Here is a 27,727-nt window from a genome sequence, read left to right on the forward strand (position 1 = left end):
ACCACTTTACCCCCACAGGTGCAGATATCTTCGCCCCTTTTTCCACCCTGTCAACACCAGGGACGGAGATATCCGCACCTCCCGCCGCTGTCCGCGCTCCCACTCGCTCGTGCGCGCGCTCTCGCGCTCGTGCACCCGCCGGCCGCTCGCACGGAGATCAATGAATGGGAAAAACCGTTCCCGTTCGTTGATCTAAGCCCCCTGCAATGATCAGCTGCTTCTATGAGAAGCAGTGCGATCATTGTGGGAAAAAAAAAAGTTTTCCAGCCTCATTGCTCTTCCTGTAAGCGTCCTTCCGACGCTTACAGGTCGCATGAGCAAAAAGTTACTGTGGCCATCTTGTGGCCAAATAGTAAAACTACACCCTAAAGCATTTTTCATATACAAATACATTAGTTTTACACTATAAATTAACTCATTACCTCCCACACTCCCCAATTTTTTTTTATTTTTTGTAATTTAAAAAAAAAATTTACAATAAAAAAATACATAGTTACTTTAGGGACTGAACTCTCAAAATATTTATGTCAAGAGGGTATAACACTGTTACTTTATAAACTATGGGCTTGTAATTAGAGATGGACGCAAAACTGAAAAAAATGCACCTTTATTTCCAAATAAAATATTGGCGCCAAACATTGTGCAAGGGACATAATTTAAACGGTTTTATAACTGGGACAAATGGGCAAATACATTTCATGGGTTTTAGTTACAGTAGCATGCATTATTTAAAAACTATAATGGCCAAAAACTGAAAAATAATGAATTTTTCCCCACATTTTTTCCTATTTTCCCATTAAAACACATTTAGAATAAAATAATTCTTGGCATAATGTTCCACCTAAAGAAAGCCTAATTAGTGGCGAAAAAAAACCAAGATATAGTTCATTTCATTGTGATAAGTAATGATAAAGTTATAGACGAATGAATGGAAGGAGCGCTGAAAGGTGAAAATTGCTCTGGTGTTTCAGGGGTAAAACCCCTCAGTTGTGAAGTGGTTAAAAAGAACAGTGGGAACAAGAGGACATTTTTTTTTTTCAAAAAGACCTTATACTTTTTGAGAAAATCGATTTTAAAATTCTCCTTCTGACCGTGGGAAAATTAAACGCCCACCAACTTTAGCGGTTAATAGCAAAGCCCCCTTAAGTGCCAGAAACACCAAATTTGCAGGGAATGTTAAGAACAGTGGGAACAAGAGGAAAGGCCTTATACTTTTTGAAAAAATCAATTTGAAATTTCAAAGAAAAAAAACGATACATTTAAATGCCGCTGGTTAGCGTGTGGGAAATATTTCCCAGCAGTTAATAGCAAAGGCCCCTTACATCCTAGCAACACCAAATTTGCAGGATATGGTAAAAAGATAATGGGAAACAATATTTAGAAAAAAAATGCCCCCCCCCCCCCCCAGCCTGCATGGGGGACAAGGGGTACAGAGGCTGGGGAGGGGGGACCCTACACCATTTTTGTTTTCAAATTTCCCACACTCAGAACATTCCCCAAAAATAACAATTTGTAAAAAAAATTTAATACTGTTTCCCACTATCTTTTTAACATATCCTGCAAATGTGGTGTTGCTAGGATGTAAGGGGCTTCTGCTATTAACTGCTGGGAAATATTTCCCACATGCTGACCAGCGGCATTTAAATGTATCGTTTTTTTTTCTTTCAACTTTAAAATCGATTTTCTCAAAAAGTATAAGGTCTTTTTGAAAAAAAATGTTTTCTCTTGTTCCCACTGTTCTTCTTAACATTCCCTGCATATTTGGGGTTTCTGGCATTTAAGGGGGCTTTGCTATTAACCGCTAAAGTCGTCGGGCGTTTAATTTTCCCACGGTCAAAAGGAGAATTTTAAAATTGACTTTCTCAAAAAGTATAAGGTCTTTTTGAAAAAAAAATTTCCTCTTGCTCCCACTGTTCTTCTTAACATTCCCTGCAAATTTGGTGTTTCTATCTTTTAAGGGGGCTGTGCTATTAAACGTTAAAGTCGGCGGGCAGACATTTTCTGATTGGCAGCAAAGCAGGGTTTAAAACGATAAATATTGTTCAAGTAGGACAAAAAAAGCAGGTTTTAAAACGATAAATTACGTTCACAAGGTCTGCGCCATTAAAACAATAAATATCGTTTTAAACAAATATCGGGCAGAAGGGGGCGCCATTATTTAACCGGCGCCGTTTTTTACTGGACGCCCCTAGACACCTCTGGGATGGGGTAAAGCACATAAATGAATCACCCTCTACCTTCACCTCCTATAAGAGGAGAAATATGGCTTTTACATTATGTACATAACAAAAGGACGCCCACCTTCTACTCAAAGGCCTTGTTTCTACTGTGCGGATGTAAGCGTACTTTGCATGCGAACGGTGACGTTTTGCGTGCACCAACTTAACGCCTTCAGTAACAGCTTTGGACATGCAAACTACTTAGCACCCTAGTTTGCATGTCCAAAGCTTTTAGGCGTGCTAACTATGTTAACACCCTTTTGTGAATCAAGCCCATAGTGTGCGTTATGCAAGGACATCAGAAATGCATAGGCTGCACAGTCTGATGTTCCAAACAAAATGGAGATGGCACAGCAATGGCTCAGCAAATCAAACTGTATTGAGAGCACACAGAGATACACACAACATGTTTCGGGCGTTGCCCTTCCTCAGGTGTGTCTGATGTTCCCACTTTTGTGTTTTGGCCCACTGAATGGGATCAGCTCTGCAATGGAGAGCAACGCAGGTACTGTGTGTTGATGTACAAACGAACGGTTACCTGCATTGTATAGTTGAAAAACTAATACAAGCAAGAACTAGGCAGTCTACATGACCTTTGAAGTCATAGGACAGTATGCAGGGGGTTAAGTGGTTGGGAATTCTTCTGTAGGTTATAACTCCAGAAGTAGAGAGAAGACAGGTGAGTGAAAACTCCATATCCATGTGAACAGCAGTTAATATTAGCAGTAATGTCTATTGGAGATGTGTAAGCCATCTACAGCCAACATCTTTCGGCCTAAACAATGGCCTTGATTAAGACTGGTACTGTATACTGTATGTGGCTAAAGCGAAGTACTCACCTTGCATTGCAGGGAGATGGATCCAGCGAAGTCTCCCTGATGACAAGTGTTCCGCCGATTCATCTTTCGGCCGGCGGGTATGTGCGATGTTACATGACGGGCGCAATGAGACTTCGCGCAGGAGTCGTCAGGGATCTTAAAGTGAACCTCCAGACTAAAAATTGACTCAGCAGCACTGAAAAGGCCTGATGTTTCTTTAACAGTTTCACAGCATCAGAACTTTGTTTCTCTTATACAAGCCTCATTTTTAGATGCACAGAAGAAAACTGCCCGGGCAGTTTTCCCCTTATGCTGTGCAAAGCATGATGGGATTTCTGATGTTGTTGCTCTCGTTCTGCTGTTTTGGTGCAAAAAAATTTTCTTACATTTTGAATTTGACATTTGAAGCCTAGCGTGTGCAGCTGGGAGGGGGGATCAGGACACAGGACAGTTGAAAATGTGTCTCCTGCTCCTTGTCACCTCCTTTCAACCAAAAAGATGGCTGCCCCCATGACAAAGATGGCAGCCCCCATGAAATCGCAAACATTTGCCTGTTCTTTTAAAACAGGGTGAGTAAGAGATTATATTACCAATCTATTCTAATTAACATAACTAATGTAACTTAATGACAGTATGTTTGATTAGGCTGAAGTTCCCCTTTAAATATCCAATCCACCGTGACGGTCGTTAACATTGCGTGATGCTAAGCAACGTTCGCGTGATCGTGAGCCTGTACCCACATTGTGAGATCATGTAAACGACCGCACATTGCTCAAAAAATGCAGGCCATCGGGAGAATCGTCAGAAGAGACACGAGGTGGGCGCGGGCCTTTAGATTGACTCACCAGCATGGTATAAAGGAGATGCAGGGGTTGCAGAGGGCCCCTCTACTTGAAGGGTTTACATGGAACCCTCTTCCAGCCTCTGCATTAACTCACTATTGGTGTTGCAATGGTAACGATTACCTCGGTAACAATCTGTAAGTTGGTTTTGATGATGGGAAATCCTGAAATTGTGGTTTTAAGAGACCAGTGGAGTGTCAGTAGCACCTTAAAGTGCCTATTGTGTATTAAACTGAAAGGCTTGTTCACTTTACTCTTTTGCAGGCCTCCTCTCCTGGCTCTTTCCAAAGCATTGTAATGCTAGTAGAAAAAGAGTCTGCTCCTCAGCTGGACAGGATCCCCGGACTACAGGTAGGTTTTATTTAGGTAAAAATGAACTTTTTGATATGGATATCTATAGCTATCATTTGAAGTCAGCTTGATCTCCTTGGGCAAAGCCGACGGTCCGGGCTGCACACATGCGTGTCAGCTGTGTAACTGATGATGCGCTGTGTTGCTATGCGGGGGAGCGTCAATCGATGCGTGCGTGACATCATGGCGGGGGATCGGTGTCACGGGGAAAGGGGGGAGTAAATCCACCCAGTGGGTCACTTGTAGGTTGGGGGCTGCCATACCTACGACTGACTATCGGCTGAGGTGGTCATTATCGGCTGCTTCAGCTGTCTTAATTCAGGTGTGTGTACGGGCCTTTAGAAACATGCAAGCTAATTGGTGATGCCTTAGAACACTACAAGATTCTGGTCCATTGAACCTGTAGTTGAGAACTATTTTGAGCATACTTTGCTTTGTCATTCAAAACTCACCAGTACTTTTTTCATTTTGCACACTGGTGTGTTCTAGCTGCGGAAAACCTCTGAACTACTAGTATAGTTCAGACCCTCAAGCTTAGTCAATCATTTTCTTGGTAAATTGCATACCATCCTGTGCGTTCTCCCATATAGCCTATGGGGGTATTACATCTTCCCTGGGCTACAGCCAGACCACAGCAGACTATCAGAGCGGACACTACACTGTCCACTCCCGCTGGCCACACATAATCTGGCACAAGTGGGAACACTCACCTTACTCTGTGTTTTATACTGATGTCAAACAAACTACAGTGTGAGCTAATCTCTACTTGAATGATTTTCCTGAATTAAATACAAATCTACTGTACATTTTACACATCTATTATTTTTACAGAGAGATAAGGCTATATGTTAAGCCCATACACATGGTCAACCAAACCGCCTGATTGTAATCTGATTTTGCATAACCAAAAGCACAGAGTTCAGGAAGGCAGCTTTTAGGCACTGTGGGTGTCATCTTAATTGCATCTTCCCACTGTTGTTTAAACTGCAAGGGGGACGTTACAATCTAAATCTGTCTGAGAATATTGCAGCATATGGACAGACAGTCTAATGGCCAGAGTTTGGGCTTCTGACCAGGTGTTAAGCTAGGCCTACATGGGTCAATAACAGTCCGATATTGCAAGCTGATTGATCTCTTAATGACATTAATCGGTTGGTGAACAATTTCTTCCACACTCGATCTCTTCAGCAGAAACCTTTTGAGCTTCAGTCTTACCACCAGCGTTGTAAAGCTTGATGCTGTGCAGCATTAAGCAATCATTGATCCCCTCACCAACCTTCCCTGCCCACTCGCATAGAGATTTTCCAAGTACAGCTTTGATCGGTAAACTGCCAGTAACTGAAACAAATCAGTCAGCTATGTTGGGGAAAAAGATGTCCTGCATATCAGACCAATGCGATTGAATTAGCCTGTAAAATGGACATGTGTATGCTTTAAAGAGGAACTGTAAGGTGGAAATGAACTCACCACCAGTGTGAAGATGATGGCAGGCTTGCCAGGAAAAACCCACTTCTCAGAGGGGAAAAAGTCCTGCAGCCAATGGAAATCCAGTTTAAAAGGTGAAACCCCACCCACTCTGTAGGGTCTACTGATGCACAGTCTTGTGGATAATGACATCACATGCAGCTCATTTCTGATTTGCATATGCTAATATTAAAGGCTGGATTATGTTTGCAATTCTCATTCAGGGAACGATAATCACACCCTGAACAAGAATTGCAAACAGAATTGCGGCAAAATAGCTGTGATTTTGCAGCCATTTCAGTGTGAAACTGGTCCCTAAGCAATCTGAATGAACTTGAGTATCTAAATAAGGAAAAAAAGGGGCTTGTCTATAACTAAGGGAATAATAATTTAAAAAAAACCACTCTAGCCCTGTGCACCAGTAGTAAACATGATTCCTCCCTTGCTGCATGAGGTACTTCTTCTATACCACATTGACAGGGTAAGAGGATTTGTTTTCTCTCTTTTGCTTATTTCTTCTTCTTCTCCTCCCAACACATCTCCTATCTTCTGTTTTGTAACAAAATAAAAAATATCTCCTTACAGCTCCTCTTTAAATAATTGCTTAAAAGCAATCGCATTATTTTTAGAGTAGATTAGTTTTTTTCCCATTCAGTAGATGTGACGCTGTCAGTGATTGCTGTTTCTTCTCTGCTTCCCCCTACGTGTACAGGTGGAAGTCCTGACATCACCAAAGTCACTGGGCCGTTTGGCGGACATTGGCCAGCTCACCTGGGACTTGGGAGGCACCTACCCATACTGTCACAGCGAGTGGGTCCAATTTTATCAGGTGCCACTGCCTGCTAACAAGTTGTAAAGTGTAACCAAATGAGGCATGCCTTGGCGTGTCTGTCCGTACATCTAACATCACATCTGGTCTGCATGCTTGTCTGCTTCTGATTTATGATGGAATCACATCAGTGAGCAACACCAGAGAGCCATCAACGTTCAGATGTATCCACTGTGAGCAGCTTAGGAACCATCTTATTCTATTAATAAGACAGATGTCAGCAGTAAGTCTTCATTGCACTGAATTTACATGGCCGGCAACATGTGTTGCTGGGCTGCTCTAGTCTCTCTGGTAAAAGCTCTAGTTTCCAAAGACATCAACATCTGTCTTCTATGCAGCATGTGTTCATCTGTCAGTGTGTCTGCTACATATTCACACTACTTCGTTAAGCACTTTATATTTAATTTAATGGATAGTCATATTTTCAATCCACTATGAGTATTATAGGGAGGATTCATTTGTCCTACAGGCACAATCAAGTAGGATAACACAGGAGATGGAAGTAGAAAATGATCATGTGGTTGCAATCAGCCAATCAGAGGCTTATAGAATGATCATGTGATCTTCTGTCACTTTTGCTTCCAGTTTCTCCCAACAAAATGATGTTAGAGAACCTGATTGTCTTTACTTTAAAATGTCTCCTCTCAGCCCCCTTACCCTAAATTTATAAATGCAAGGTTCCTGGTAGGAGCTAACAGAGATATCCACTGTTGTGGCCCAGTTTGATTTGCACAGCTGGAGGGAGCTTTGTTGATGGATTACTCCAGCTGCTAAGAGGCGCAGTTGGTAGATGGACAACCGGCTTCTTATCTATGATAATAATGAAGTAATCTGCCACGCTGCATACCTGTTTGTATCTAGCACAGAACTCTTGACTCCCTAGATGATGGAGGTACCCCTTCCCCAGCTCCTTCCAAGAAGAGCCCCTTTCCTTTTCCACTTGCAACAACATCCATGTACAACAGTCACCTCTGTGCTTCCGTCCTTCTTCCATGTACAGCAGCCACCTCTGTGCTTCAGACCCTCTTCCATGTACATCAGCCTCCTTTGTGCCTCCGTCCTTCTTCCATGTACAGCAGCCACTTCTGTGCTTCCGTCCTTCTTCCATGTACAGCAGCCACCTCTGTGCTTCCGTCCTTCTTCCATGTGCAGCGGCCACTTCTGTGCTTCCGTCCTTCTTCCATGTACAGCAGCCACCTCTGTGCTTCCGTCCTTCCATGTACAGCAGCCACCTCTGTGCTTCTGTCCTTCTTCCTTGTACAGCAGCCTCCTTTGTACTTCATACCTTCTTCCATGTACAGCAGCCTCCTTTGTGCTTCAGACCTTCTTCCATGTACAGCAACCTCCTCTGTCCATCAGTCCTTCTTTCACGTACAGCAACCTCCTCTGTCCATCAATCCTTCTCACGTGTACAGCAGGCTCCTTCGTGCTTCAGTCTCTCTTCCAAGTACAGCATCCTCTTCTCTCCATCAGTCTCACTTCCATGTACAGCAGCCTCCTCGGTCCATCAGTCTCTCTTCCAAGTACAGCAGCCTCTTTTTCCATGTGTCACCTCCTGTATACATCAGTCCCTCTTCCATATACAGCAGCCTCCTCATGTATCACCTCCTCTGTCCATCAGTCCCACTTCTTTGTAGAGCAGCCTCCTCAGTCCCTCTCTGATATACAGCAGTGTCCTCTATCTTGTGTAGCCCTCTATATACATCAGTTCATCAGCCTCCTCTTTCATGTGTTGCCTCCTCAGTCCTAAAACAATTAAACACAGTTGAAAAAGGAGAGGTATGGTTGGCTTCAGGGGTATTGCTAGGATCCTAAGAGAGAGTGCACTTTTGGGCACTCCAGACAGAAAATGGGTGTGGCCATGCAACAGAATGTGTGTGTGGTCATGGGTGGAGCCAAATTTACATGAACTCAACAGCGGTCTAAGTAGCCCTGCCTAGATAAATGCTGCATATCACATAAACAGGCAGTGTTAATCAAACAAAACTAGGCAGAGTTACCTGGCTTCTGTTCTGGCTAGTTTGGCTTTCTGCTGGGCACGCTGACTTGCCACCAGGTTATCTGGCAGTTCCCCCATGGAATTCCTTGACCGTTTAGTGGACCCCTGCCCATGCTCCCCTGGGCCTCCCATTGAGGCACCACAACTCCCAGCATGCCCCCATAGAAGGACCACAGCTCCCTGCATGCCCCCATAAATTCATCACATTGCCCAGCATGGCACCACAGCACCCAGTATGCCCACTTAGAAGCACCTCAGCACCCAGCATAGCCGGATTGATGCACCACACAGCTCCCAACATAACGGCCATTGAGGCACCACAGCTGACTCCATGGCACCTCAGAATAGATCTGGGGCATGTGCCACTGATCTTTGGGGCTAACAATGCCCCTGGTTGGCTTACCTCTCCTGTAGGTCTCAAAAATAGCAATTTTTTAAAAACTCTTAATTTGAGATACTTCATTAACTTTGACAAGCACAAGTAGCCCTTGAATCTATCAGAAGTACCCCCTGGGGCAGACGTACCACAACCTAGACAATAAAAGCACGCCTTGCTACATATCTGTTTGTCTCATAGCGTCCTCTTCTTTTTTTCTGATACAGAAGCTGGATGCTTTCTTGGCAGACCTTAGGAAGTCCTCTGACTTACTACAGCATGCTATCCAGGAGCTGGGTGAGGGCTGCACTCCACACGACTCAAAGGTAGGAGATTTGATCCCTCCAGGGAATTTGCTGTGCGACAGGATATGAAAAAAGGCCTTTCAAAAATATAAGCTCTTTGCTTAGCAGGAAGCAGAGGAGAAGATGAGCCAATATCGAGAGCTCATGAAAGTTGTACTTAGCGACTCACGTCTGGTGACTTTACAGAGGGAGGGAGGAACAACACTAGCCAGACTACGGAAGGAGGCAACCCGCTTCTGCTGCTCGAAGGATGTCAGGTGGGTTTCTAATGTTTATGTACAGTTTGGAGTAAATTGTGATTTTCTTAAAAAAAGAGGAAATTGATGTACTCTTCTGAGGATCTGGTATCTACATTCAGACCTACAGCTACCAAATGAAGCTGTCAGGCTTGTCTGGTCAATGACTATAGGTCAGGCTGTATGCCCATATGACTGACCTATAGCCCAGCCTGTAAACCCTGTGAGAACTCCTACCTAGCACAATACTACAATACACCCTGCAGGTAGATGTAGCATACAGACTGACAGATAGTAATCCACCAACAGAACCTGTAAACAAGAAATGCAATGGGCACAGTATTAACAAGGATAGATGTTTATAGTCACCTGCGGCCTAGAAGGTGAGGCAGTCCAGACAAATGAACCAGGTGACTGTAGTGACAGAGTCCCAGAATGACAAGGCAGTCCAGATATACTTTTCCAGAGATAGCATAGTCGAGGAAAGCCGAAGTCGGTCCAGGCAGCGTTCAGACGTAATCCAGGTATCAGGCAGTAGTCGGCAACAGGGATCAATCAGAGATTAGCGTGATCAGGATACAAAGCAATACAAAGCAAATACAAGCGGTAATTGGCAAAAGGAATCAATCAGGAAGAGAGCGCATACCCAGCAACAAGCCACAGCTAATGCTATCATGGGCGATGACTGGGGTCGCTCTCTGAGTTTAAATACACAGACTACCCAATCAACATAAAGCAGAATTGAAAGTAAACCAATCATCATCCAACGTGTCAGCAGATCAGCTGACACGCAGGCATACGTGTACTACTGTTTACATCTGCGGAGCGCATACTGGGAACACTTCCTCCGCTTATCCAATAGGGTCTCAGAGCCACCTTGCGCCTCCATGACGTCAGCGGCCCATCGAGACCCGGAAATCCGAGCCGCAGCCCAGGTCTAAGCGCTCCGCCGCTGCACGGATGTAACAGAAGCAGGTTATACCCATGATATGCACTTTAGTGTTATTGTGCCATCAAAGCTTTTCTTTGTCACAAATTCTAGAATGTTTCCTTGTGCAAAAAACACATTGGCATATACGATCGATACCAATCTGTGGTTCACTCAAATTCACATACAGCATAAATAAGCAAACATTGCAGGGGGCCACCCAGTCATGGGGCCACCCAGCAAAACTTTGATGAGGACTCCCAATGTTCTCACCCTTTCCCTTGCCTACCCCTGGTGACTCTCACAGCCTGGGGGCCCATCTTGCAAGCTTAGTAAAGCAAGTGTGGACACCATAATCCTCACACTTATAACCAGTTAGCCACAAAAACACCTTATCTGAAGGATGGGCCCCTATATTGACGGGGGTGAAATAGTAGTTGGGGCCCTTATACCGCTCTGGTCATCTCTTTGGTTGCAGGGGCTGCTGCCCTGTAGTTACGCCCCAGAAACATTGTTTTACATAATCCTACCATTCAGCAGAGATGTGCAGTTGTCTCCTGAGTCTAACAGCAATTTTGCATAAAACGTACATCTTCAGAGGCTTTTGAGAGTCTATTATGAATGCAGTTACATGCTGCTTCATTTAAATGTACTTCCTCTGTGGGGCATGGATCTTTTACTCCCTTTATTACCCGTTGTGCAAGCCACTTCAATCCACTTACACTACATACCTCTTCACCTCTTGTTGGTTCGACAGCAGTTCATGCAATAACATATTTAGAAAACAGGTTTTTTTACCACACCAAGCAAAGGAACCCTACCGACCAGACCAAGCCTGAGAAGGCGCTTTATAAAACCAAGCCTAGAAAGGTGCCAGACCACACCAAGCCAAGGAAGGCTGCTGACCAGATGAAACTTTGGAAGGCTCCTTACCAAACCAAGCTTAGCAATACTCCTGACAAAGCCAAGTGAATGAAGGGTCCTCACTAGATCAAGCCTAGAAAGGCTTCTGACCACACCAAACCTAGAAAGGCTCCTGACCATACCAAGCCTAAGAAGGCTTCTAACCAGACTAAGCGTTGGAAGGCTGCTTACCAGACCAAGCTTTGAAAGGCTCCTGGCTAAGCCAAGCATAGGAAGGCTCCTGACCAGACCAAGCCTAGGAAGGCAGGAAACTGCCATGGCAGTTTTTCAGAAAGGGGGCGTAGCAAACAAGAAAACCTGGATTGTATGGCACAAGTGGTCAGTTTTTATACCTTTTTTTTCCTGCTTCTCTGTGGCTCCTGTATCTTTGTGGCCTGTATATCAGTTACAGAAAATGTAAATGTAAATTCTGTGGTGTTTGGGAGCACAGGTCTGGTACAAGGTGCTGAGTGCATCCTAAGTAGAAAGTGGAAGAATCCAACCATGCTTTGATATTAGGGTTTCTTGGACCCTAGGGAAGACTGCTGTCACACTGTGTTTCCCACAACACAGCAGCTATATTAGACATACTGTTGGCAAGCTGATTGCAACTCAACCACAGGTATTTGTTTTAATTTAGTCCTAGATAGAATGGAAAAACTTGAGAAACATTTGGTGGTTTAATTAATAGCTATCAGTGTCCCACTGGAGCAATTTCCCCTCCTGCCCGAGGGACCTCCATGGTGCTTCATAGCTTTAATATGAAAATTGATAATGTAGTTCCAAAGACATGCAATAAGACAGTAAAAAATAAACATGTTAGGGATAATGGCCCATATGCAATTAACTTTTTTCTTCTGCGTTTTATCCTAGGAGATAATGTATCTTCTCTTTAACCATTTCAGCCCGCGGGGATTTTTCTCCTTATGCATCGGAGCAATTTTCACCTCCCATTCATTTGCTAATAACTTTATCACTCATTATCACAATTTATTGATCTATATCTTGTTTTTTCCTCCACTAATTAGGCTTTCTGTGGGTGGTACATTTTGCTAAGAGCCATTTTACCGTAAATGCGTTTTAACAGGATTAATAAGAAAAAAATGGAAAAAAGTCATTATTTCTCAGTTTTCGGCCATTATAGCTTTAAAATAATCCACGCTACCATAATTAAAACCTATGTATTTTATTTGCCTGTATGTCTCGGTTATTATACCATTTAAATTTTTTCCCTATCACAATGTATGGCGCCAATATTTTTTGGGGAAATAAAGGTGCATTGTTTCCGTTTTGCGTCCATCACTATTTACAAGCTTATAATTTAAAAAATATTTGTAGTATACCCCCTTCACATGCATTTTTAAACAGTTCAGACCCTTAGGTAACTATTTATGTCTTTTTTTTTTTTTGATTGTAATTTTTTTTTTCCATTAAAATTTTTATTTGGTTAATATTTGGGTGTGGGACATAAACAGTAAATTTTTAATGTTGTTATCTGTGTAAATAGTAATGTAAAAATGTGTAGCTGTAGTTTTACTATTTGGCCACAAGATGGCCACCTTCCTTTTTGTTTACTCTCCTTGTACTTCTCGCTAAGCAGAAGTACAAGGGGGATGCGGAAATGTGTCCGGGCAGAAGAACTGAAGCCTCACAGGTGAGCACTTTGGTTTTTCTGCGGGGGAAAGGGTTTGGTGATCGGGAACCTTTCACTGATACCAGGGCTACCGGGAGACACAACGGGGACGCGCCCGCGGGCGGGATCGCGCGGGAGCGCTGCAGAGCTGCCGCCCGGACGTGAGCTTCACGTCCGGGCAGCGGAAATGGTTAAAGGACCTCTGTCGCGAAAATCTTAAAATTTAAAATATATGTAAACATATACAGATAAGAAGTACCGTACATTTCTTTCAGAGTAAAATGAGCCTTAAATTACTTTTCACCTATGTTGCTGTCACTTACAGTAGTAGAAATCTGACAGAACCGACAGGGTTTGGACTAGCCTATCTCCTCATGCGGGATTCTCAGGGTTTTCTTTATTTTCAGAAGCACTTAGTAAATGGCAGTTGCTCCATCCAACTGCCAAAAACAGTGTACGGTGATCAGGGAGGCTGGCCATCATTGTTTTATAAATCTTTTCCAGGGTGTGTCTTTATAAAGAATAAAGGCCATGCTGAGAATCCCCTATGGAGAGATGGACTAGCCCAAAACCTGTCGGTTCTGTCAGATTTCTACTACCTGCTGTAAGTGACAGCAGCATAGAAGAAATGTAATTTATGGCTCATTTTACTCTGGAAGAAACATACTTCTTATTTGTATGTGTATACATATATTGTAAGATTTTCGCCACAGCGGTCGTTTAAGATAATTTTCATGAACTTTGCCGGTATGTGAAAAAGTACTATGCGGATTATTTTGAGTATTCTCCTGCTTGCTGGTCGTTTAATAGGCATTTAATTGACAAGTTGTGAAAATATCACCTAGGAGAAATGTCGGGAGAAAAAGTGAATTGCATATGGGCCAATGACTCTATCTAAAAATGTCTTATTTGTTGCAGACTCACTTTCAGTCTGGGCAGGATATTATAATTGTTGTGTATTTATATAACACTGACATATTCTGTAGAGCAGAAACGGAATATGGAAGGAAGCTGGAGTACCTGGAGGAAACCCACACAAACACAGGGAGAACATACAAACTCCATGCAAATAGCGTCCTGGGCTAGATTTGTTATAGATGGGAATTCAGGAGAGTAATAAAATCAGCACAGGACTCATGCCTTAACCCTTTCTGGACCAGCACCCTCTGCCCCCTTAAGGACCAGAGGGTGCTGGTCCAGCAAACCGGCGCTTCCCGGTGAATCGCCGCAAGTTACCGTCGCTCCCGCCAGACACGCCGCTCTGTCCCCGGCGCAGGCTGCTCTCTCTGCCGTCGCTATGACGGCAGAGAGCTGTGCGCCGGTCAGGAGCCGCTTTCATTGGCTCCTGACCCTGTCACTCCATGTAAGGCAATGAGAGCGGCTTACATGAATGACAGGGCCAGGAGCCAATGAAAACGGCTCCTGCCCGGCTCACAGTGCTCTGCCGTCATAGAGGCGGCAGGGCATCACATTGTGGCGGGGGCAGAGCGGACCGAGTGACGCCGACGGGCTGGGGCAGGCGGTCAATGGGACGTGGAGTTTACGTCCTGTCAGGACCGCAGCGCCCCCTGCCCGACGTAGATTCGTACTCGCTCGGTCCGAAAGTAGTTAAGCTCACAATGCAAAACTAAAACAAGGTTGTTGTTTTCTCTGAGTTTAGCGCACAGCATCTGAGTGAGGCTGCAGCCATGCTCAGACTGAGAATGTTGCGGTTCTCTGCTGCTGAGTTTTGCCACCTTGTGTAAAGGAAACACGAGGTGAAAATAAACTGATGAGATAAACAATCGTATCTATCCTCTTTCTCCTAAAACTGACTTTTTACATATACTCTTTATATCTGTTTCCTGCTCCTATAAGCCATTTTCTGCCAGGAAAGTGTTCTATGTCTGTAATCCCTTATCAGTGAGTGTTACGCTATAGTCCAACTCGGTTCCCACCCAGACAGAAACTGTCATTTGCATACCTGATTTTTAACTCTTTCAGGCAAAGAAAGAAAAAGAAGGAACACAGCATAGTTATTTGTGTGCTTGGCACTGTACATACACATGTCTATCTCATCATGTCACATGTCACTTTGTGTATCCTTTAAGCGCTGACATGCATGGTGTTACAAATGCTGCCATTTGGCTGCATTTTAATTGCCGCCCAGCAATCGTGTGCAGTTCAGTTAGGAGTGGGAGTATGTCTACTTTGATTCTCTTTTATAGACTCTGTGGGCTGGTGCACACCATAGCGGTTCATTTTTTTCCACAAACGCAAACTCGGGGGTTGCAGCATTTTTTAGATTTCTGAGGCGTTTCTGCCTCACTGTTAAAGTATAGGAAAGTGGAAAACCGCTGTGAAAAACGCTAGAGCAGAGCGGTTTTCCAGGCGTTTTTGTCACAGAAGCTGTTCAGTAACAGCTTTACTGTAACAATATATGAAATCTGCTACACAAAAACTCTCCAAAAAACACTAGGCATGTTTAGAAGACCTCTCTAAACATGCCTAGAATCCCTCTGAAAATCTGCTTCAAAAAGCTCTAGCTTTTATAAAACGCTTGTAGGGGGAAAACCGCTTGGCTAATGAAAGTGAATGAGATGGTGCACAACAGCGCGGTTCATTTTTTCCACAAACGCAAACTCGGGGGCTGCAGCATTTTTGAGATTTCGGAGGCGTTTCTGCCTCAATGTTAAAGTATAGGAAAGTGGGAAACAGCTCTGAAAGACGCTAGATCAGAGCTGTTTTCCAGGCGTTTTTGTTACAGAAGCTGTTCAGTAACAGCTTCACTGTAACAATATTTGTAATCTGATACACAAAAATGTTCTTAAAAAACGCTAGGCATGTTTAGAATCGCTCTGAAATCTGCTTCAAAAACCTCTAGCGTTTTGCAGATCTGCTAGAGGTTTTTGGTGTGCATTGGGCCTAAAACGTATTGCAGCACTCCGCAGTTGTGCTGTAGCGTGTATGTGACATTTAGGGCCCGTTTCCACTAGTGCGGTGCGGAATCGCCGCATATCACCGCTGACAAAATCGCATGCGTTTTTTGCCGCGATTTCGCATAGGCAGGGTATATGCGATTTTAACCATGTCACTGCCTGTGTCAATTTACATTACTTTCAATGCGAAATCGCATGCGAAATCGCGGCAAAAAACGCATGCAAAAAACGCATGCGAAAAACGCATGCGATTTCCCTATTAAATACATTGCCTGCGATTCGCCTGCATTCCACACGCAGGCGAATTCTGCAGGGTCTACCGTGCAGAAAAATCCTGCACATAAAAACGCAAATGAAAACTGACAAGTGGAAACAGTCCCATCCACTTGTATTGCCTATGCGAATCCGCATGCGTTGTCTGCATGCGAATTCGTGCTAGTGGAAACGGGCCCTTAAAGCTAATCACGACAAATTTGATCTTTTTTTCAACAGATTAGAATTATGGCCACTAGGTGGCACTGCAGCGCTGTTCTGATATGCATCAGCTAAGACGTCTGTAACCAGCTGAGCTGACCTCATAGGGGAGTGATAGGTGTTAAATACTCCTCATTACATGTACTCTGGGCATTCAGCCCTTGTCAGCAGCCATCCTTTTAGCACATAGTCGTTCGTTCCTGACGGTGCCTACCAGCATCGGGCTAGTGGACTGAAAGGATGAGTTGTGAAAAACAGGACTCGGCATGCACAGACCAGTATACCAACCTGATGCAGCCTGTCACTTCTGCAGATTCATTATGTAATACTAAATAGCTCTGAACGATTAAACAGCGACATTCCACAAAGTGTGGTATGGTAGTGAGGGATGACGAAAGGGGTCATTCCACTTAAAACTTAAAAGTATAATATACATCATCACTATACAAATAATTTTGTAAACAAATATTATGAATTATTTTGTTAGTTTTAATCTACGGTTGATATAATTTTTTAATATGAGAATAAATCACTACCATATTAGAAAACAAAACAACAATATCTGATTTGGACTTCTCAGAATTCTTCTCTCACTGTTTATGTCATTAGTTCGCTTCTTAATGCAAGCTTGAACTAAAAATAAATTGGTGAGATAGACAATTGTATCAATCCTTCAACTCCTAAATATGACCTTTTTTTTTAGAATGCCATACTTTTATTTTGTGTTTAAAAGCTGAAAAATGTGTTTAAATGCTTTTATTTTATCAAGTTAATGACACTGTTTCGGAGCAACAATCTTTGAACTATTGATTTTTTTTTAATCTATTCTCTGCACTTAGAAGTTGTTCTCTGCCAGGCAAGAGTTATATGACTTGTAATTAGTTGGACTGGCTGGATGAAAACTGTCATATGCATACCTAAATTATTAACCCCTTTTTCACTTACTTTTGGTATTTTTTCAATTGCAATGTGCTAAAAATTATTTTAAACAAGCAATGAAAAATTATCTCCTAGGAAAAAACTTAGGAGACAAAGTGAATTGGATTGGGCCCATTGAGTGTAATCTCTGTAAAAAACACAAGTTTAGAGGTCACTAGTGTAGTGTCTCCTTCAATTCTACTTAGGGATATACATTTTGACTATTAAATCCAATAGATTCTGATTAGTTAGGGGAGCTGCGTTTGCAACTAGAGCAGGATTGTGAAATCAGTCCTTCGAGGGCCAAGGTCCTCACACATTTTTGACACAGCTCAAATAAATTGATGAGTCTGAATCAGGAAAGGTGTGGTCCATCAGGTAGAACACATTCCTCTCTTTCTCAGTCCATCCTAAACACTGGCCTGGATCTGGTCCTCCAGTCCTGGAGTTCGACACCTGTGAACTAGAGGCTTTAACTGGTCAATTGTGCATCCCTCCCTGAGTCACATGGAATAATACATGCGTACAATGCAGTCACAAGCATATCACTCTAGCACATGTTGTTAAAAAATTTGTAATGTGTAAGGCTAGGTTTCCACATTTTTCTGATTGGCTAAAATTTGCATGTAAATTTGTAGACCAATTTAGGTGAATTTTTGCACGCAAAAATTTGCAATAGTCAAATGTAACATAATCTGCCTAGTAACAGCTTAGTCATGAGTGCTGACAACTTCCTGTAACCATGCATTTAATGCAAATTTTTGCGCAAATAAGGCAAAAGTTCACGTTGCTATCCGATGCCATTACAAAGCATTATACGCAAATTGTGGCCAATACGCATTAAAATATGAGAAAAAATGAAGCAGATTTTTTTTCACATACGAACAATTATGAAAAGTCGCATTAAGTGGAAACTGCCCCATTCACTACCACTTGTTGCTAAACTAATTCGAATTCCCTATGCGAAAAATCTAATACAAAATGCACAAGTACAATATGCAAAAAAGTAAAAGAAACAGGAGCACTCCTCTGGTGCATTAACTTTTTTAATGTAGATAATCCCGCTTAATAGTTGCACTTACAGTGTGTAGATAAACACAAGCACTTCTAGGGTCTGCCAGTAAGTCCTCTCCGTTCCCCTGTGCTTGGCCGGGGCAACAGGAGCGATCTTACAGCATGGAGCGAGGTGTAACATAGCTCCTGTTGCTCCGGCCAAGCACAGGGGAACGGAGAGGACTTGCTGGCAGGCCCTAGAAGTGCTTGTGTTTATCTACACACTGTATCTACATTAAAAAAGTGAATGCACCAGAGGAGCGCTCCTGTTTCTTTTACTTGTAACCTGTACACCCCAGCTATGTTCAGTATAGGTGGAGATGTAAAGCCCATCTTGGTGAAATATCTCTATAATGCAACCCAAACAGTACTGCAACAATTCTCAACTCTTTTTTTTTTCTGAAAGAACAATTGAGGATTTAATAACTGGCATGACATAGATGATAGTGAGATGTAACTTTATAGCAGTTCGCATTGAAAACAGTCTCTCAGTGGCTTTAAATATTTGACAGATATATTAGTTCACATAACAGTCACTCAATGGCATTAAATGGTTGACACAAATATTACTCAACACGACAGTCTCTCAATGGCAATAAATATTTAATGTAAACATTACTCTGCATGGAAGGGGCATTAAATACTTGCTGCTTTTGCAAAATCTGTATCTCCATAGCATGCATAATAGGACATGGTAACTTTGCAGCTCTTCAGCAGATTTCTCAATGACACTGTTCCGACAATATGAAGTATTTAGTAAATATGAAGCACCTTTAGGTGCTATTGCAGTTTGCATCCATATTGTAAATAGTGGTACTCCTTCCTTTAAAGAGAACCCGAGGTGGGATTTTATTATGCTAGTGGGGCACAGAGGCTGGTTGTGCACACTATCACCAGCCTCTGTTGCCCCATGGTGTGCCTCAAAGACCCCCCCCCCCTGCGCGCCGCTATACTCCCGCAGTGCTGGCGACAATGTTTACCTAAGTGCTGTCTGTCAGCGCCGCTCCCCTGCCGCCTCCTTATCGGCGCTACCCGCCTGCGTCCCTTCCCTCCCGCTGATTGGAGGGAAGTGACGCGGCGGGTAGCGCCGATACAGAGGAGGCGGGGGAGCGGCGCTGACAGACAGTGCTTAGATAAACATTGTGCTGGCGACACGCGTGTCGCCAGCACTGCGGGGGTATAGCGGCGAGCAGGGGGGTCTTTGAGGCACACCATGGGGCAACAGAGGCTGGTGTTACTGTGCACAACCAGCCTCTGTGCCCCACTAGCATAATATAATCCCACCTCGGGTTCTCTTTAAGGCAGGTTTACATACCGGTAATTTATTTTGCGCTATGGTGGGGATGCAATGCTCCTGCCACATCCCGCCACAAAAAATGACAAACATATGACCCTGCGGCAGAGTGCGTCAACTCATAGCGTCGCCCTCCAGATTAGTGACGTACTTCCTGCTAGGCAGGAAGTAAGTCAATAAGATTCCTGTCGGACCACGTATGTGTGGCCATTTCGCATCAACAGGCGCTTCCTCTGAGGCTGTGTCACAGTAGCGAATTTCACGTACTGCGCATGCGCAGAATGCTCCCGGCCCACAGGAACGCTTCTTTAAAGAACAGAGCATTTTTTTCAGCATTATTTTAAATACGCATTTAATAAAAGTATATTGTAATTTACAAGTATATTGTAAACTGAAGTCAGTTTGTTTACTTCATTTCCTATGAGGACACATTTAATGATTTACACACTCAAAAAATTTTTTTACAGCTTTGACCCAGTCCCCTTTTCTCAGCTACCAAAAGGATACTAAAAGATACTGTAAGAAAGAGCCAACATTAGGAAGATAAACAAACACTTAAAGAGAAACTCCGACCAAGAATTGAACTTTATCCCAATCAGTAGCTGATAACCCCTTTTACATGAGAAATCTATTCCTTTTCACAAACAGACCATCAGGGGGCGCTGTATGGCTGATATTGAGGTGAAACCCCTCCCACAAGAAACTCTTGAGTACGTACTCCTGGCAGTTTCCTGTCTGTGAACCTTACTGCATTGTGGGAAAAAGCTGTTTACAGCTGTTTCCAACTGCCAAAAAAGCTTGCAGCAGCTACATCATCTGCCAACAGTAAAAATGTCACCATGTAATAAATGTCAGAATGTAAATCAGGGATTTAAAAGATTTTACAATGGGCAAACACTGACTAAATCATGTATACATAATTATTATAAAAATGAAGCACTTTTTTAAATTTATTTTTACTGGAGTTCCTCTTTAAGGTTGAGAACAACCAGCACCATCTTGTTGTTAGCTGGAAAAATAGCATATGCTTACATACTTGTAACTGAAGAATGCTTTTATAACCATTATAAATGTGAGTTCAAAGCCAGTCTAGCCCCCGCAGGAAATTCATATATTCTGCTTTTGGGTAGCCAATTTGGATGAAGTGATATTAAATCAAATCTCTGCAGAGTTCTGTTCTAGTATTAAGCAATGCAAATTGGCAAATAACGGATACAAGGTTACCACATCTTGAAACTGTATGCTTGCTTTAAAGCGGACCTGAACTCTTGCACAGGAGACAAGGAAAAAACAGAGAAATCCACCCTGTGTGTGTTTATAGAGAACAACCTGTCTAATTCTCCCTTATCTGCAAGTAATGAGCCAGTGCAATTTGAGCTGTCAGCTCTCTGCCGAGTCTGCCAAACTCTGGGCTAATACATAAACACAGGAGTTGTTTCATTTCTGTGCTCCCAGGATACCAGGAAGTAATGAAAACTGCAGCATCTCTGTAGGAGTTTTATAAGCTGTAACAAGGAAATGTTTTTCTTTAAAGGTTACTATGCTGTTGCTTATCTTTTAGAGCAGAGAGGAAGTTCTAAGTTCAGGCCCGCTTTAAGCTGTATCTGTTCAGCCCACAGAATTTTTACTTGTCAACAAGAATAGATAAATGCATATACCAGAAAAGAAGATGGAATGAAGGCTAATTAGCAGAGATGAGCATGAAAAACCTGTTGCTTGCCTTTACAGAATAATACATTTCAATTTATAAAACAGAATAAATGCTTATAGCCCAAGATACATAACAAGCACATTTCAACAACAATACAGGATGGAAAATTATTATTTGTACATGAATTATTTCTTTAAATATCAAACACACATGATAAAAGTAATGTCTGTATTGTTATAAAATAATGAAGCTCATAAGCCTGCCCCAAAGTTCATTTCTAAAGAACGTGATTAGAAGCATGAAAAGCATATTATTAATCCAGCCCTGCTAGCCTGAATGTCATAATACCCAACATGATAAGCAGCTACTGAGAACCATTATTAAAATATTTGCTCCTGTTAACATGAAGTTCATATATACAGAACATGATTAGAAGACGTTGATGCTTCTTATTAAGGTTCCAACCTCATCATTTGTCAATAGAATGGGCCGCGCTAAGAATACTAATTCATAGAATTTAAAGCACATACAGAGCTTTGAATTCGTATGTGACAGCAGCAAACATGGAATTGCTATTCCGTGGTTTAGCATTGTGGAAATCTGGATAATCGCTTAAAGAGAATCTATACTCTAAATTAAAATAAAAACTAAAATAAAAAGCATACCTTCTATTCATTATGTTCTCCTGGACCCCTCTGTGCTGTTTCTGAGACTCCCTGCTGTGATCCTGGCTTGTAATTGCCAGTTTTATGCAGTGTTTACAAACAAAAGACATGGCTGCTAACCAGAGTGTGATGGGCTGAGAGGAGCTCAGTCTGTGACTCACACAGAGCCTGGAGGGGGCATGGAGAGGGTGTATATAGATTCTATCCTATCACAAGCAGAACAGCACATCCCTGCCTGAGTGCCTGAGTGCCTGAGCCCAACAAAGCCGTCAAAGGAAAGAAGATTAGATTATATAACAGAGATAATACAGCCACTGTAAAACTAGGAAAGGCTGCAGTAAGACAGACCACATTAGAACAGGTATAGGGACTTATAGGATAGAAGAAATAAGGCTGAACATTTTGTTACAGAGTCTCTTTAAAGGTAGCGTTACAGTGAACTGAGCACCATTTTTTAGCACCCACGCCATATCCATAGCACATTAACCTGCTCCTGACCGCCTCACGCCGATGGGCGGTGGAAGCGTGGCTTTCTGGGGACAGCCTAACGCCGATTGGCGTCAAAGTTCGGTGGGTGGGATTAGCAGGTAACGCATGCTCGCTCACGCATTCCCTGCCGAGACACAGAGCGGGGATCCATCATCAGCCTGACCGCCAAGATTGGAGCTGGCTGGTTGTAATAAAGGAAAAAAAACACAATAAACGTGTACAGCTTTGCAATCTAGCGCAGCTCTGTACAGAGGAAACTTGTCACTTAACTGTTCCATGGAAGGGCTTACAATCTAATCCCATACATAGCGAGGAGAACGCCAGCGCATACCACTAAGGCTTCATCTGAAATGACCACCAGCTCGTGTGCAGCACCTAAATAGACTTTCTGCACACTTCGCATTCAATTCATATGCAAATCTGCTACTACTTATCATGCAAACAGGAAACTCAGGAGGAGGGGCTGGGAGCAGCTAACCTGATAGTTATATACTTACAGAGTTAAGAAACAGTGGGGGGAAAGGCTGCGCATCCCTAAACACATCCTGCAATTGAATGGTTAATCGCACAGGCATACACCCCCTCTGCTAGACTGAAAAATGCATGCGCTGCATCCAAAACAAGTGCTAACATTTATTACACTAGGAGGAACTTTAGCTTCCAATATGGTTTGCATGCAAAGTATAATGTACTAGATACTAGCGCCACGGTGAGGTAAACCTCCGGGCAAGTGACCTAACCTAAATTTAAAACCTTGGGAGCAGCTAAGCAAAAAAAAATGTGTAACTTACATTTTGTTGAACAGGTAGGAGAACGCCAGCACATACCACTAAGGCTGCATCTGAAACGACCACCAGCTCATATGTGCAGCACCTAAATAGACTTTCTGCACAGAGTTAAGAAACAGTGGGGGAAAGGCTGCGCATCCCTAAACACATGCAAACCATATTGGAAGCTAAAGTTCCTCCTAGTGTAATAAATGTTAGCACTTGTTTTGGATGCAGGGCATGCATTTTTCAGTCTAGCAGAGGCGGTGTATGCCTGTGCGATTAACCATTCAATTGCAGCATGTGTTTAGGGATGCGCAGCCTTTCCCCCACTGTTTCTTAATCCCATACATAGGCTGATGCCTATGTATGCATCATGTAGTGTATGGATTGCAGTCAGAGCCAATTTAAGGGGGAGAGGGAAATTTAAAAAAATAGCATTTTTTTATTGAAAAAAATGTTTTTATATATTAATCAAAAAAAGTAAATAATCACAGTAGCAATCAAATACCACCAAAAAATGCTCTATTAGTGGCAAGAAAAGGAGGTAAAATAATTTGGGTGCTAAGTTGTATGTCCAAGCAATAAATCGCTAAAGTGGCAAAGTACTGAATTGTAAAAACTGGCCTGGTCATTAGGGGGTATAAACCACTAGTCCTCAAGAGGTTAAATATGCGTGCCAACAATGTGCCTCATTCATAAAAAAATATGGACCTCTTCTTTTTACATTTAAAAGTTTAGCAGAGGTGTTTATTACCCTACTTCCTCTTACTTCCTTGGCCTTTGCGACCTCAGAAGTTTCAGGCATAAAGGACTGATGTAATTGTTTTATTGCAAACAAGAGCTCAGTGGGGGTGGTACATAAAACAATGTGCTTCAAAGAGTTTACAGAAGTCACAGATAAATAATGGGTGGGGAAACATGGCAGTGTCTATAACTATTAGAAACCAGGAAAAAAAGTGGTGCTTGGTTCCCTTTAAGTGACATGTGACATAATGAGATACACATATGTATGAACAGTGCCTAGCAGACAAATAACTATGCTGTGATGCTCTTCTTCTTTCTCTGCCTGAGAGAGTTACTATTCAGCTATGCAACTGACAGCTTTTCTCCAGTTAGGACCCAGTTGGACTACTGATAAGGAATTACAGCCATAAAATACTTTGCTGTAGGAAGCCCAGTTCTCTGTCAGGAGAGGATAGATAAAAAGGTCAATAGTTCATATATTTGAGCACTCTGAGACACAGAGACTGTTTCATTGAGCTGAGACAAAACAATAAATCTGCTTTTTTAAGTTTTTTAACATAACATAAAACTGTGGAATATCTAAAAGTCATTTTTAGAAGTAGGTGGACATATAAAATTGTTTATCTCACTTTGTTTTCACTTAAATGTCACTTTAACCTCCCTGGCGAAGCTCGGGCTATGCCGCACAGGGAGATATCTCAGCCCCTGGTGGGGCGATTTTCACAATGTAAAGTGCTGTGCGCGCAGCTAGTACTTTGCTAGCTGCGCGCACAGCTTGATCGCCGCCGCTCTGCGGCGATCGCCCGCACGCAGCGGCAGAAGAGGCCTCCCCCCGCCAGAGCCCTGCGCTGCCCGGACCAATGAGTTCCGGGCAGCGCTATGGGCTGGATCGAGTGCGCCTGACGTCAGGACGTCGGCTGACGTCCATGACGTCATGCCGATCGTCGCCATGGCGACAGGAGAAGCCAAACAAGGGAACGCGTTATATACGCGTTCCCCTGTTTGCTATTGTTGCCGGCGGCGATCGGACTAGAGGGACACATGCGCCCTCTAGTGGTGTTTCATGTAGCTACCACTCTGGTAGCTTTACATGAAACAAAAAAAAAATTAAAAAAAAAGTTTTTTTCACCATTTGAAAAAAAAAATTAACCGCCAGGGAGGTTAAAGTAGAATTTACTGAATATAACTTAATGAATAAAACTGCTTATTGGTTAAGACAGGCAAAAGGGGCCTGGTGCGCACATATTTCTATAGGATTAGAGGTTTCCCTTCAGTGTGCGCTAAAGCAATGAAAGTCTATGGAGACTTTCACACTTATTGCGGTCCATTGATATGCGCTGGTAGTATCTGATACGATGAAAAGGCAACAGCACTTTACCGCAAGCACAGCTCTTCAGAGACGGTGCTCGGAATAATGGAAGTCTATGGGCCATGCACGTAGTGTAAACAACAGTACAGTGCATCATGGCACACATGCGCGTACCGCCAAAAATCCCAGTGACAAACTTACTACCTATAAGGGAGTACTTCACTGAGCAGGGGGCGGCACTATGCATATGACCCTGTCAGCGCACTCTGCTACAGGGTCATATGATCGTAGTTGGATGCGGCAGGAGCGTCGCATCCCACAGCAACACAAAATATAGGTGTGAAATCGGCCTGATATGAAAAATAACAATATGACCTACAGTTTTTGGACAAAATAATGGAAAGACCTTGAAAATCAACAAAATATATTTTAATATGTTGTAGGTCCAACTTTTGCAGCAATTACAGCCTCAATTCTCCGAGGTATTGGTTCATACAAATTGTGAATGGTTTCCAAAGGAATTTTAGCCCATTCTTCAGTTAACACACCCTCCAGTTCTTTTAGAGACGATGGCGGCGGAAATCGACTTCTTACTTGAATCTCTAATAACGACCATAAATGCTCAATAATGTTGAGGTCTGGGGATTGCGGTAGCCAGATGAGATGCTCAACTTCATTAGAATGTTCCTCGTGCCATTCTTTAACAATTCTAGCTGTATGGATTGGGGAATTATCATCAGTTCTTGAACCATAGGATGAACGTGATTGCCCTAAGTTCCTAAATAGTCTCAGCTGTAAATAGTCTCAGCTGTTAATTCTTCCATGAAGGGAAATCATTGGCCCAGCGGATTTCCAAGAAATAGCACTCCAGATCATCACAGAACCCCCGCCATGTTTTACGGTTGGGAGAAGGCAGTCTGGATGAAATGCTTCTTTCGGCTGTCTCCAAATATACACTTGGCCGGAGGTCGGAAATAAGGTAAACGATGATTCGTCGGAGAAAATCAAATTTTTCCACTGCTCGAGGGACCAATTCTGGTGGTTTCTACACCACTCTAAACACTTTGAAACATTTGGCTTTGAGAGCAGAGGTTTTGTAATTGCAGTTCTTCTGTGGAATCCAGATTTGTGCAGCTCCCGACGAACAGTTTTTGTGGAAACTGGGTTCTGTAGGTGTTCATTCAGCGCTACAGTGATGTTAGAAGCCGTGGTCTTGCAAGCTTTTCTAACAATTCGATTTAGAGTCCAGCGGTCTCTCTCAGACAACTTCGACTTTCGGCCACAACTGTGCCTTGCTGAGGACATTTTTCCTTTTCTTTCAAAGGCAGTCATTACTTTTGAGACAGTACCTCTTGAAATGCCAAGCATTCGGGCAGTTTCTGTTACAGTAGCGCCTGCCATACGAGCACCAACAATTTGGCCTCTTTGAAAGTCTTATAGATCTGCCATTTTTATAAATTATAACCAACTTTGGTTTAAATATCTGTAAAAAAAACAATTATTTTAATGAAACATATCAAATAACAAAAAAATAAACAAAAAAATTTAACATATGTCAAGTTTTGATTGCTTAAAACATGTTCAAAGATTATGATGCCAAAATGTTGGGTGTTTCTATTATTTTGTCCAACCCCTGTATATTCATATTTCATGAAAGGCTACAAAAATAGCTGAATACATAATATGTTACAGTACCACAGGCTGAATCAAACATATGCAAACCACTTTATTAGTACCAGTATACAATATACAATACAATACAATAACATTTCTATAGCGCTTTTCTCCCATAGGACTCAAAGCGCTTAGGCTCTCTCAGATCCAGTAATTAGTAGGATGAAGTATTCACACAACAAAAGTTATATTTCTGCAAATGCCAGACTGAACAGGTGGGTTTTCAGTCTGGATTTAAACACGTCCAGGGATGGGGCTGTCCTGATCTGTTGAGGTAAGGAGTTCCAAAACGTAGGGGCAGCATGACAGAAGGCTCTGGGACCAAAAGTTTCCAAGTGGACTCTGGGTATGACTAGATTATTAGAACCTGTGGATCTGAGAATGCGGGGATTGCTACGCAGCTGTAACATATCTTTCATGTATCCAGGGCCTAGATTATTCAGGGATTTAAATGTCAGTAGGCCGATCTTGAATAGGACCCTCCATTCTATAGGTAGCCAGTGAAGGGAATGCAGGACTGGCGTTATGTGGCAGTGACGGGGTTGGTTGGTTAGCAGTCTGGCAGCAGTATTCTGTATCAGCTGTAGGCGGTACAAGACCTTTTTTGGAATGCCAGTGTAGAGAGCATTGCAGTAGTCCAGTCGGGATGTGATGAAGGCGTGGACTAAGGTTGGCAGATCTTCTGGGGGTATGAGGTGCTTGATTTTTGCAATGTTCTTCAGGTGAAAATAGGATGATTTCACCACAGCAGAGATTTGAGTTCTGAAGTTTAAATCTCCATCAATTAGAACTCCCAGGCTACGCACATGATCAGAGCTGCGCAGATCCGTGCCTCCTATTCCCAGTGGTGAAGACTGCAAGTTAA

The 27,727-nt window shown here is 42.8% G+C and overlaps 1 protein-coding gene across 6 annotated transcripts in view; it reads left to right on the plus strand.

The window, feature by feature from the left end:
• KIAA1755 (KIAA1755 ortholog) overlaps window positions 1–27,727 on the plus strand; it is a 157,180-nt gene that overhangs the window by 70,144 nt on the left and 59,309 nt on the right. For 4 of the 6 annotated variants that reach the window (XM_068263368.1, XM_068263365.1, XM_068263364.1 and 1 more), the window contains exons 6-9: window positions 4,144–4,230; window positions 6,407–6,523; window positions 9,126–9,224; window positions 9,309–9,460. In XM_068263368.1, coding sequence (XP_068119469.1) covers window positions 4,144–4,230; window positions 6,407–6,523; window positions 9,126–9,224; window positions 9,309–9,460 — 455 coding nt within the window. The remainder of the gene's footprint in view (window positions 1–4,143; window positions 4,231–6,406; window positions 6,524–9,125; window positions 9,225–9,308; window positions 9,461–27,727) is intronic. The other 2 variants (XM_068263366.1, XM_068263367.1) reach the window with 2 other exon arrangements.

This window comes from Hyperolius riggenbachi, chromosome 12 (assembly GCF_040937935.1).
Source record: "Hyperolius riggenbachi isolate aHypRig1 chromosome 12, aHypRig1.pri, whole genome shotgun sequence".
Lineage (NCBI taxonomy): Eukaryota > Metazoa > Chordata > Amphibia > Anura > Hyperoliidae > Hyperolius > Hyperolius riggenbachi.